The 14,154-nt window shown below is 33.8% G+C and overlaps 1 protein-coding gene across 2 annotated transcripts in view; it reads right to left on the bottom strand.

The window, feature by feature from the left end:
- The window catches only part of LOC134245532 (glypican-6-like), a 32,286-nt gene extending 18,459 nt beyond the window's left edge, over positions 1–13,827 (bottom strand). The window contains exons 1-2 of one of the 2 annotated variants that reach the window (XM_062727812.1): positions 13,256–13,827; positions 3,736–3,894 (exon numbers count right to left, since the gene is read on the bottom strand). In XM_062727812.1, coding sequence (XP_062583796.1) covers positions 3,736–3,894; positions 13,256–13,427 — 331 coding nt within the window. In that variant the 5' untranslated portion in view covers positions 13,428–13,827. The remainder of the gene's footprint in view (positions 1–3,735; positions 3,895–13,255) is intronic. The other variant, XM_062727813.1, reaches the window with a different exon arrangement.
- Positions 13,828–14,154: the final 327 nt, after the last annotated feature.

Genomic DNA, 14,154 nt, shown 5'->3' with positions numbered 1-14,154 from the left:
CTTCAATTTTTGTCACAGAGGGTTGTCTGCAAAAAACACCAACATAAAACATCAGGCCTAGTTATTTTCTGCACACGCAACATAAATGACAACTAAATTATTTCTGCTTTTCTATAAATGTTCAACAGCTGTATCTACTTGATAACATTTCTATTACGCAATTACGGGTCCTATATGTTTGAACTTTTTTCTTATTAATTGAAAATTGTTACCGATTTAAGTTATCTATGTCTGAATCACAACTATATTCAGAGTCAGTTTTAGAACTATCTAAAGGTAGGTATGTCTTTAATAATTTTATAAATGTATGCATTTCAAATACAAGAATTCTCCCTGCTGGCTTCCACAAAGAAACAATTTTCTCAGCAGGAATTACCATTCAAGTATAATTAAGTCTATTTCCCACAATCCTAAATCCTTTGTATATAGTTTTCTGAAAAAAAAGTTTTATTGTAATCAGAAATTTGGAGCTTTACTGGTACTTTTTTAAAATTAATGCATTATCACTGTGTAGACTTTGACTTAGATAAATTCTAATCTATGATAACCAGCACTCAATACAGGTTGTCCCTTAGTGCTAAGGGCTGGGGAATTTCCCGCTTATCATGATGTAATTCCCCCTTTATTTTGGTATTCATTCCAAACTACCCACTAGGGGAGGTACCACATATCACAGCCAGATCCCCCTTCTTTTTCAATACTTAAGGACAACCCTGCAAAAGCATGAAATGTCTGAATTTTGGTTTACAGATGACGTGGGAGACACTTTGACAAGCCACACAATATATCTGAGTTCTCACACCCGACACTAATACTACAGTTAGTAAAGTGTATTTATAGCTAGTCAAAAATAATTTATAATTGCTCAATAATTCACTCTAAGTTATAGCTTTAACCACACTGGGAATCATCTTGAACTTTCTAGATACCTGGCAATAAATTAAACCACTGTGCCAAGTTTGACAATAATCAAACTTATAACATCCAGGAGTTAGATAATGTAAGAGTGAGCTATATATTTAGATACTTGATATTGGATATGTCTCCCATTTAAAGTCAATATTTACAACTAAATGCTCGATATTAAATCATGTCCCCTTCACTTGAGTTCAGTAGGTAGATGAGACTTAAATATTTAGTTCTATCTGAGCCACTGGTGATTTGGCAAGCGTGGATCATGATGAATACTAAAAGACCTAACTGTAGCCCTATCATTATGCTTTCTCTATGAAGTGCTCCTGGACACACAAACTGTAATTAGGGAGAGGTCTATTAAATGGAAATTTTGTCAGTTTCAAGAAAGATGGGGGCTGATCTGGCCAATCATTTTTCCCCGGCATTCTTTCTCTTCTCTCTAAGCCCTCTGATAGCTGGTTTTTTGGGATGTGGTATGTTAATTGATCAACTATGCTGAACTTAAAGCTGACATGTCTGGCCTTTACAGAAAGAAAATGAATAAAAAAATATGCTACTCATGATTTTTTGTTAACTCTTGTATGTAAAGCAAACAGGGCAAATAGCTTTCCATTCACAGCAAGAGAGGACTTATCAATAGCTGATTTACATTTAATAGGAGGCTTTAAATGAATTTCATCCGATTACAAAGCCAAGGACCAAGGCCACAAATGACCTGCCAAAATATTGCTGGAAATAACTTTCACAACTTTACCCTAAGGATAAAAGATTTAATATTCACAATATCTGACTTTTCTTCACATCTTCCTGGCATAATTAGATCAAATTCATTACAGACCAGTTAGGAAGTCTATGATAAAGATCAAGTGCTAGAATGCCTGGGGTGGTAGGGACTTTTTGACAGTGTGGAGACCTTTGTTAAAATACAATGTCAAACAGTTCAAAGCCTAAGTTTCCTCACTTATAGGTAAAAGGTGACAACAAAGGGCATTAGCCTAACTCGAGAATTTTACGAAAACCTGATTTTCTGTTGGATCAAGCAATCATGTTCAATCAGTCTGACACTGAATATTAGTCCTGACTCTGCATTTAATGACTGGAAATTCAAGCTGATCTTTATCACAAAATACATAATAGGGTTATTATTTCATTGTACATACATGGTTTGGTACTTTGTCAAGCTAAAGGGTAAATGTGTTGCAAGGGGTCATAGGCAAAGTCATTTTGTACCACCTAATTCATGCAAACATTTTGTTTTTGGAAGGAAGCAGTGTTCAAAAATTGTCCAATTTATCCTCTAAATGTCACAAGCTTATCAGAAATGTTTTGGAATGAAAAACTATTTGTGTCAAATGATTGAATCATATTTAATTAACCTGTTACAAGCGGCTCCATTAAAGAGCACTTTTCTGCACATTACCGGTATAAAGTTGTTACACCTCACCTGGGGAATTATACAAGATACCTGTCTTTGTATACGGGAGTAACAACATGTTTTCTTTAATTAAATGACACCTTTTATGGACAAAAAGTGGCAACACCCTTCCCACAACTTGATACAGGAAAAGCATAACACATTACACAAATGTAGAAATAAATTTATCTCAGACAATCAATGGACGTCAGTCAACGGTGAAATTATTGTAATATTTTTTTCATTTCATTATCAGATGGTGGATAATTTTTATGTACTATGCATCAGTTCCTCTCTCAAGATTTCACTTTGTGCAATATACCATATCAGCTGAGCGGATACATTAATATAATTGTATTGTAGTTATCTAAATCAATTTACAAACTTATCAAATGGGGAGGTAATGAATTTCTTCCTATGCCATGGAGAGGGCAAATGGTTGTTGTCATAATATGACCATCTGTCACACGGATACTATTAATACACTGGGTGCTTGGGCCTGACCATAAAAAGTTTATCATCAGTTTATGACCTGAATCTGACACTTCTTTTCCTTTCTGAATATCTACAGTGTACGTCTAAATTAAAATATACAGCTGTCTTTCTCCACAGATATGTCAAACTCATAGTATACATCATTACCACAAGGGGGATGTTTATATGCAGCTAAATTACTCCTTAACTAGGTAATTTACGGATTATAATGATGGATATTTCAAACCAATTTTATAATTTCCAAAAATGAAATAGAAAAATATTCATTTCAATAATTCAATTTCTTAATTTCACTCACAAACTGTGCACAAACTATTTAGAAAAAAAAGGATGGGAAATTTCATACCTTTACAATATTTTTTTGCACATCATGCAATTTGTTATCTTTATTCAAGGAAATTTTTACACAATTTGCTTCAAATTCTTGAAGTTTTTAACAAAAAATTCTTATTCCTTTAATCTTTGAATCACGATAAACTTTTTTTTAACCTATAGACACAAGGAACCTCTACACATATGGAACAACTTTCAGGAGTCTGCACAGATGGCACAATTGAATTTGAATTGCCAAACCCTGGCAGTAATTCAGTTTTTGGCGGACCAGGAGCACATTTGGAGTGTAACTACCTAATGTTAGTACACACGGAGCCCTGGTGAAATGTAAGGAGGGGATAAATCAGAACAAGGCACGTGAATGTGAGATTCAATCCCAACCTTTCACCAGATCCATTACCAAGCCTTGCTCTTACGTGATTAACAAAGCCACAGATACATTAACATTGAGTGTTTTTGTCTGCTGCTGAAAATATTCATTTTCATTCTGTAAAAAATTACAAATGAATTTTTAACTTGAGCAACTCCTGATGAAATGATGCATTATGTTTGCCTGTGTGTTTTAGTCTTTAACTTACCATCAAATTTTCTAGTTCTTGTAACAAATGTATTTTTGGCATATCTGAATGCATCTCCTATATATTTAGAATATTCCCTGGCACTAAGAGCTTTAAGCTTGGACTCCATGTCTCTCGTACAACAGGTGGAAGCTTGAGGACACACTTCTAAATGATTCCCTGAAAAAAGCAATAAAATACTGGTTAGATCACATATAATCCTGTGAAATGTTTAAGGTGAAGAGAATCAACTAAAGAGTGGATCAATCTCATCAATTCAATAATAAAACGAATATTGAACAGAGGAAAAGGTGGGATCAGGGGCCTAGAAGAAGTAAGCACCCCCTGTTGACAAACAAATAAAACAGCAAAGAACTTTCTTTTTAATTAAAAGTGATTGTTATAAATGGATGAAGGAAATGTTGCTATAAGACTGCTTTTAAAGTTCAGATTATAGGAATAAAACTGCCAAATGAAAATAAGACCCATTTTAACTAAAATCCTAAATTTTTGTCCTTGAGTAGGTTATTCGGTTCAGAGACAAATTGTTACACATTAAACAGTCATTTTCAGTTACCATGGTTGACCCAGTCAATTTATGCTCAAGGTTTATGTTTCTTTTTCTTAATCAGGTGCATATCTAAAGTCACCTATCTGTGCACCATCTGCAGGCAAATTACTTAAAATGCGCTGTCTTTTCTGAACTCTATGCACAGAAATTCCTTGCACTAACAATATATCTTTCACAGCTCTCTAATTAAAGAGAGGTACCATGCTTGGTTTATCTTGCTTCTCATTACAAGGAAAGCCGACATTTTCCAGAAGCATTGCTCTTCAGAAACAAGATTCTCCAAACACACAGTGGAGATCCCCAGTCTAGTAATCTACAAACCTGCACAGCATGCCAAAAAGAGGGGGGCCAAATGCCATTAAAATATTTTGTTTAAAAATATCCACATTTTATGTAACAGCTCATTTTCTCTTCCATTTCATTAACATATTTTTTCCATTTCAAAAAGGATGGAATGTTAACCACTGTTTGAGCAGAACAACTGTATAGTAATAATTCTGAGTGATTTACAAACTTAAATTTACTGAAGACTTTCACTGATGTAGTACTATTCCAGTTGTGAACTCTAGGTTTTAACAGATTTTAAGTTTTGTAAGTGGGAGAATGGAAGTGTGTTGCTCACTATAAAGATCTTAATTACCAGGTACTATAAGCAAGTACTATAAGCTATCTTTCTTAGTTTACAGAGAATGTTGGATACTATTTTCTTACATGTGAACTACAAAACTCAAACATGTTGCAGAAAAAGACAAACTTCCGAAGTCAATACACCCAACATCAAGCATCAGATCAAATACATCTGGACAATTTTGAGCCAACATTAATTCTGAGTCACATAACATACAAATATTCATTTAAAATGTCTGAAGGAAATCAAGAATATTCATTAAAGTTCCTCGCCGGAACCAAATGGATTATGTAAATCAGGTGAAAATTTAATCTGACCAATTGTTACTGAACACATATTATATACAGGCCAACTTTACAATTTGTTACCCATTGGCTTCAAATCTAATACATAATTCATGAAATCTGGTGTGTATATTGTATACAGGTATACAGAGAGATGAAAAAATTGCACACGGTTTAACCACACATTCAAAGCGTTCTGGAAACTGGAATTTGTTTAAATTATAAAAAAGATATGAATTAAAATTGTCAATGAATGAAAACCTCCTTTGTATAGGCGGTAAATCTGATCTCTATATTTACATACATTTTACATTCTAGGTCTATGGTATCCCTCAAATGGGCTGAATTTCAAAGGAAGTCATCAGTTGTATTAGTGTCTTTATGACACCACAATATAAAATCTGAATAGCCTTAGACGCGGATTAATGGACGAGCCTTTCTGTGTCTGGTACTTTTTGTTAACCTTTTTAACTTGAGATCTATCATAATTCCACAATATAAAACACTTGGGAGTAAATAATACATCATGATTATGTTAAAGTTAGTATTTTAGCTACTGACAGAATTAAAAGAGGAATGCTGCATTCTACTGACAAACATTTAGTACACCACAAAATTTTAAATTTAGATTTCAAAAATTTTCAGGTTTCTTTTATCAAGACTCTAGAGGAAGTGATTAATTAACCTTATCTCTCCTACAAATATTAATAACTCTGACATGAGGTCACGTGGTTTTGCAGCTTGCATGAATTGTGAAAACGGAGAAAGATTATACAGGGTGCCCACTTACAACAAGGTCCTCAATAGAAAATACCGGGACAAAATACAAAGGAACAGATCAGCAATCATTCAAACAAGGACTGGCCTACAAGCATCATCAAAATGCCATGAATACCGCACCAGATCAGACTAACTTTACCTCAGCGGAGACAGAGTTTCTTATTTCAATCAGATGTATATCATTCTCATTTACGGCAAATTGGTACTGTGATTTTCAAAGATTTACCAAAATTAAAACTATAATCTTGTTTTACCCCATGTGGAGACTAAACTTTCTGCTAATTTTTACTTGCTGAAAATATGTGACCAAGTCAAAATATCAGAAAATTTTATTTACTGCTACTAAATTGCAAAATTGGATGGCTCTCTCAAGTTTAAACACAGGCTTTTCAACTAATGTCTTTTATTTATGAATCAAACAATCTGAAATTTTTGAATTTCTGTCTCTCTTTTTCCCCTGTATAGGCAAGTGGCTCTGCAAATTTTTAATATTTCATATGTTTGCTCATAAAAAGCTTTATCCTAATAAACACTATAGATACATTTTATTTTTTTCAATGAGACACTTAGTTTAACATGGTTTATATTGTTGATTATTTTGCCTGTTCATAATGGTAAATCTTCAGTATATTTTTCTTTCACATAACATCTGTGTGGTAAAATCATGTCATGCCAACCAGTAATTCAAGACAGGCTGATTTAGATTTCAATCTCAACTACTTAAAATCCCCTTTTCTGGTAGGCTACCTAACAATGGCTCATAATGGTCTTTGGGATACTTTACACGCTTACTTTCAAGGGAGACTCAATTATTTTCCAATTTCCAAACAAAGGTTGACTGGGATTTACTGTCTATTGGCAAACTAAATGTGCGACTTTCAGACTTAATCCAACCAATTGAGGGTTGTTTTCTGGTGTTCCTGATTATTTTACAAGCATGCAACATGAAAACTGAAAAGCATTTTAATCAGGTGATATCCAGTTCTGTCATAATCACATTGACGTTTCTTGTACTAAGACTTATCTAAACAATAACTGTATTTCAATCCTGTCCATTCACCCTAACCAAATGGTAGATAGAAATCAGTGTATACTAATTACCGTTCAACCATATGCCTGAGTTTATCATTCTTTATGTGCGCACCCATTTAACTTTTGTGTCTTGTTATTCAACAAAGATCCAACAACACACAAGATGAGTAAGCAACCAAAACTTTATTTTTAAAATGAACTTAAAGACAATGAAACAGACTGAAGCAAGGGCACTGAGATTGTCTGAACTTGTCAGTCAAGAGTCAGGCAATGGTAAAACCAGATATAACAACAAAGACTATACAGATAGTCCCCTCTGCGACATCCTCTTTAAAGACCATACATGAAGATCTGTTTTCTTGCCCTGTCAGTTTTTGATAGAGCTTTATACCTCTGAGTATTCAGAACTCCATGCCAGGTGTAAAAAGTTCCCCCTCTATTGTATCCGAGCAGGATCATGTGTCTAAGACCCACAACACCTATCAGGCTGTGTTTTCATGGCTGTTTCTTTGAGACAAAGACCAATGCTTCACATGTCACCCCCAGTTTTCTAAATGAACATGCTTGATCTTTCATTGTACTAATTCATTGCTTAAAGGTGCTTCCATAGACAATTTTCATACTACAGGCTATGGTTTTGTACTGTATTGGCTATATGTTTTCCTTGCCTACTCAAAAGCCTTAAGGGGGAAATAATTTTTCCCTCAACTGGTCCAGAAATTTTGATCATTTTTTAAAGGACTTAGTTCATTTTGGCCATTAAAATAAATACACTGGTCAGAATATTGAAAATGTGCACAATGGTCATCATGTACAGTCATCACAATTACTCCCACATGTAAGTCCATTACTAATGTATGTACACGTGAATAAGACCTTTTTATTGACCACAACAGACTATAATAAATTTCCATTTTCCCTAGGGAAATTCAAGTAGATATACTGAATAGATTACTTTTCATTATAGGCCAATGATGATATGACAGGATTCAATACACATTTCACTATCTAGCATGATTTGATAAGTAGTTCAATAACACAGGATTTCACAAAACCAGAAGGCCTTCTCATCTATAAATTATGTACATACAGATTGTAAAATTTCATTGCGGTACATTGATTTAGCTAAACAAAGAATGATACAGAAAATATTAAATATAATAAAAACAGAAATATGGCAGTGATAACCTATGCAGGGTTAGGGTTAAGAAACATGATAAAATTCTTTGCCACTAATTTAACAGATCTGGGCAACCTTTTCAGATAGACAACAAAGCTGGAGATAGAAGGGGGTGCAACATTATCCTCTTTGTATGTGTGGTATAGCATGACCAGACCTAAGTTAAATGTATTCTAAACCATCTCTACATGGATAAAAACCTGCTAAGTCATAGGACTAGACATATAATCCATCCAGTAAGATCTTGTCTGAACCAAACAATAAATCTGATCAACAAAGTACACTGAGAATGTAGGACTAAGTATCTATAGAGAAGGCTCTGGTAAATTCAGAAAGGACAAAATAAAGTATATCCAAACCAATTGATATGTTCCACAGCTGATTTTCTGAAACTTTTTTTGAATTTTACTACTCCGAAGTGCATTGGAATGCATTACCACGATAATGATATATTCAAAAGTGTGTCAGATATATATGTATTTGTCTAAGGGTTATCAATATTTCATATATACAACTTCCTGATGGAAATAATTATTTATTTAAATCGTATAAAATCAAAATTCTACTTTCTCTGTAAAACACTGAGGCAGTATACAATAATACATTCCTCCAGCTCTTTCAGGCATCTATTTACAAATTTTGTTTCTGATAACATTTTCCAACATATTTATTTAGTCAAACCAACATTTGTTTATATCTGGAAGTGTGTAGAATTTGCTGATCTATTGATATGAGAAGTGTTGATAAATGAATTTATGTTGTGAATAAAATACTACGTTTCTTTAAGTAAATGATTTCATTTCCAGCACTGTTTAATTTACAATCTGTTAGAAATACACAAATATGCATCATATAAATCGTATGTCGTCATGACCCTCCATTCATCAACTTTTCTCATTCATCTTTTCCCGTCTCACACTCACTCTAATCCCAGGAACACTCCACAAAGTGCAATACTCAAGTACTTAAGTACTTCATCTCAGTGACAAGCACTGAAATGACAATCGCTGAGTAAACCTTTTGTTGTTGTAATAGGAATTTACCCCATGAAACCACTGCCATTAATATACTTTTTTTAATGACACATGTCTACATTTCAGCCTTTTCTCAGACAGTATAATTAACACTGTGATGGTTTCACATGAGTGATTAGGTTACCCCTGGTAACCAGTGACCTTATATGACCTAGACACTGGGTTTTATTATGCGCAGCCATCCTACTCCTACCATATGATGTAGGAGGCTAGTTCATACTGCCAGTTTATGGCCTTTGGTGATGAACTGTGACTTTAGTGAGGGAATGACAGTCAGAGCCAACACAAAACAAAACAGAACAGACAGGCATGACTTATTTGGAGGCTTTAGGACATTTCACCGTACCTTTTTTTAATTCATCTTTCACCAACATAATCACTCTCTTACGTGTAATACAGGTTCAAATAATTATGATTCAAAGGGAAAAAGCAAACTTCGAAGTATACAAAAAGCTGTATTTTCCCATCCTATATGTTAGACTACTTAATTTACAATACAGAATCAAATCTGTGTGCAATTGTGCAAAACACAATTTCTCTAAAGAAATTGTGATTTCCGCAACTGATTTCAATTCGCCATTTTCTCAATTTACCAGTGAAATGATTTGATCTCTGTTACAATTTTCTAGTTCCTAATGGCAGAATGAAGATGCAATCTCCTGCAATCGATTTTACGCTGGACTTGAGAAGGGGGGTTTCTATACAGACAAGGTGCCTTTCTCTTCACAGTTCAAGTCAAAACATCTACTGCCAGTAGATTTCTCCATGGCCAATAGGAATGGAGATCTAGCAAGGAATTTGGCTAATTACAATCATCAGAGTGACTAAACTTCTGCAGATTTCTCCAAGCGTCTGGCATTCTTGTCTGTGACCATATTGATTCAAAAATTACTCCATGGCACATGAACAAATAAGCAAGTGCAAGTTACGTAATTCACTTGAAAATCTTACAAAACATCATCTATAAAAGTTTAAAATCAATCACATCAAACATGATCAAAGTTCAATTTTTGTCCAAAAATAAACATGACTAACTTTTATCTTGTCAATACAATCGGCAATATGTAAATTGTAGTTTCTATGAAGTGACCTTATCTGCACTGTTCATTTCATCTGAATGTCGAAAACAATTGCTCAAATCTATAAAAATAATGGTATGAAGAATCCCATAAAAACCTAACTTCAAAGTCTTTCACTGATGGATTTTATGACAAGCTGGATTGTCTAATGCACACTAATTAGTGCAGTTCATGGTTTTATTGCCTGACTTATCTAGTACTATTCTGGTTTATGTAACAGTACATATAGTCAACACATTGTTACATAATACTGAGGTTTCTTCACTATTTTTAGTATCCACATTAACTTAATGTTTCTTTTGTCCTTTCCATATTTTCTGAGCAAAACATCAGAGCTAGCACATTTACAGTACAATTCCCATCAATAACACCAAAACTACAGAGAACCCTAGACTGGCAATGGAGAAGATTGATGGGGTCAAGATGGAGACTGATTTTACATTCACAAGCATAAACACAATTCTGAGATATAGCCTGACAGAAAATCCCTTGTCTGAGAAAAACTGCACTGAAAAATACCCAATTGACAACTTAGACCATCACAAAAATAACTTTTTTAACCAAAAAAATCTGTAGGTTGCCTCCCCCTTTCACACCCCTGTCCCATCCCTCCTTTCTCTGCAGATATAAATAGATTGTATATATGTACACATTTCTCCCCTGGTGTAGATTATTTATTCCCCACAGCTGATTTCTCATCTCCCACTAGCACATCATCCAATTTATTTATCTCTACTAGTCAAGATAACCCCCTGGTCTAAAAACAATACAAGGCAGGCTAAAGTCAACATTCTGGACAAAGCTTGCCTTTTATCTACCATCAGCTGATGAAAGATGTTATTCACTAAGATATTGAACAGTTGTTTAGCTTTTAACCAACAAAATGTACATTGATGTAATTGCAACATGAGGAATCTCCTACATCTTCTTTTTTTTCACGCTACATGTGCTAGCTTGGTTAATCTGACAATGCCTTCAACTTCAACAACATTTTTGAAATTTAAAAATTCCTGATTTTTTTTTGTAGTGAAACTGCTATATGGAATCTGAAGATTTTGGGAAGCTCTTTTCTATGCTGGCAAACATTGTTAAAAAATTACTGAACAGTCAATTAACAAAAAATGACCAAATATTTCCAATGGAATTTTTGTTTAACTTGTCATAATCAATCAAGTCACTGACACAAGAATGAAGACTACATTTGTAAAACAAGTATATTTTTCTTTGTAGCCTTTTGTGTTGTAATTAATGACTGCCCCCTCTGACAAATGACTACACCATCCACTTGACACCAGGGGGCAATAATAGAATTAGTATCTTACCACTGTATCAATAGCACAACCTAACCCCACCTAATAATGTGTGGAAGGCTCTAAACACTATCAAATCTCTCCCCACTTCTACAGAAAGAGTCAACAATTAAATCTTGATGATGTAAGTTTACAAGTTGATATGGCCACCCATGGCCTTAGGACAAAGGGACCTGGGGTGTTTGTTAGCAGACCTAATTTGTATGCTAATTCTCTTTAATGTCTTCCTTGTAGGGTGGCAAAGTGACAAATTCCCTGTCAGAACATAATCAACACACAACCAGGCTTAAGCTGTCATAAAAACCTGCCTTCAACAAACAAAATTTCAATTAAAGAATGTCTTTATAATACCTGCCAAATCACTTAAAATTAAGTGGGTATATGTCGACATTCTGCTGCTTCTTTTAATATTAATATTTCTTCCTAATGAATTTGAGCACTGTGGTCATTGAATTTTTATATAAAGGAAAAAAATGTCGAATTCTTAGAAAGTTCTACCCAAGCCAGAGTGACCTTTACCCCTAATAACCTCAACCAATCAATTTCCTCTTTATCACATTGTTAGACATTTTTCCGATCACTCCGATTAATATGTATCGTGCACATAAATATTTGTTCCATTTATTTTTTCCCCTGTATGTTCTACGAACAAGGAGTGGGTTTAATTTACAGGGTCTGGTCTGGTATTTCAGCTATCAAGTGTTTAACTAGCAATCAACAGAATCCAGGTCAGCTGACCTCTAAGTAGCCCAGTATGGGTTTAAACATTCATCCAGAGAGTGTTGGAATAAAAAGATAATTCTCCAGCCATTAACTTGGTCATGCCAGGGATTAAACGTTATCTGATAATGATAGTGTGAAAAAATAATGTTTATTCAAAATAAGATAGCATTTTAATTCTGTTAAAACAACTAAAACTACCAATGATTATGAATCATTTTTCTCTCTCTCTCCATATCAATATAATTTTTTCTCAAATATCTATTGACTGTGTTGTGAGAATGACCCTACTGGAATATCAATGTAAAACTTCATTCCATTTTTTCTCCACAAATTCTTCTCTGTCATATCAATTAAGAAGGAATTTAAATTTGCATATCACTCAGTTCATAAAATCTGCATAAAGACCTTTTTATTTTTCTGAGTGGTTTAGATAATTCTTTCAATTATGAATTTTCAAAGTGTAAATTAATACTTCAACGGAATTTAAGCTTTACTTCAAAGAATTAAATTAAACTTGACAGAAACACCTCAGCTAATTGAATCTTTTCAAAATTTAATTAATTATGTAATAAATCATATTTTGCAATTTCGTGTATATATTCGGCATTTGTTAATCACATTAACTCAACTTTAAAAGGTGGCCTAAATGGCACCAAGACTTTTACCTCTAATAACTTAATAATCTGATTATGATTAAAGTCATAGAAATTACTAGTCAGGACATATACATTTGTATCAGCTGATATACAACAATCCCTTTTGAATTTGAAGTTATTCTAGACATTTCAGTAATACATGATTTACTTAATAACTTTTTAAAAAATTCCTTTAAGACTTCAAAACAGCTTTTTAAATTGTGCTGATAAAGTTTTGAATTTTTATTTTCCAGTTTTTAAAACATTTTGAATCAGCCGACTTACCCGAAATAGCTTGGATAGGAACTTCATTTTCATTTAAACCCCTTTCCGTGTATGCCTTTTTAACTTCTATACAGGCTAAATCAAGAGTACAATGCCCAAAAACAAATAAAATGAGAAATACACATAATGTTAACCAAATCTCAACGACCCCTTGTCTTCGAATGTCGGCCATTTTCTGTGAAGTTGGAATCACTATCCACTGCTTGTTGGAATATTTCGCTGATTATTGAAACAAAAACGAGTCTGGGATTGTTAACTATAAACAAAAAATCCAAAATTTACTCTCCGAAACATTGTCCATAATATCCTTTACATATTTCAAAGAATAAATCCTCAACGAAAAAGAAAGGTATTTCACTCCATCCGTCTACGAACCTTTCGGCATGTGTGTGTTTACACTCACTAAGCGCAGGAGGAAAATAGAACAGCCAACATTAGTTTCGAATTTCTGTAGTTCGCATTTATCTCACTGAAGAATAAGGTACTAATCTGGCCGATTTTTTAATATTACATTTCTAAAGACTTCAAATATAATTTTATGAATTTTAAACGATTAATCAGCGAAATGATTATAAATGGTTAAAGCTATGTACTGCGAGGGAGTTTAAGACAATTTCAAAGCAGATGTAAGAGGAATTTTGATTGGCCGTCTATTTTACACGTGTGTCCAATCATAACACACTTGTGTTTTCATTCATGAAAAGGCCAAGGCAAATAAAAATAGTTTTATCATGTCTATCAGAAATATATATTCCTATTGGGTATGTTGATTTTTTTTTAGTTCGAATGAAAAATTAAACTCTACAAATGAATTTGTTCAACAACACTGTCGTGATCCCGTGCCGGATTGGACAAAACAAGATGGCGGCGGGAACAAATCGAAAAAGGTAGGTACCTGA

The sequence above is a fragment of the Saccostrea cucullata genome, unplaced genomic scaffold (genome assembly GCF_032062105.1).
Source record: "Saccostrea cucullata isolate Sc308-1 unplaced genomic scaffold, CSIRO_AGI_Scuc_v1 ctg71, whole genome shotgun sequence".
Lineage (NCBI taxonomy): Eukaryota > Metazoa > Mollusca > Bivalvia > Ostreida > Ostreidae > Saccostrea > Saccostrea cuccullata.
Note: the sequence above shows the minus strand (reverse complement) of the source record. Positions and strands in the feature narration are given on the sequence as shown.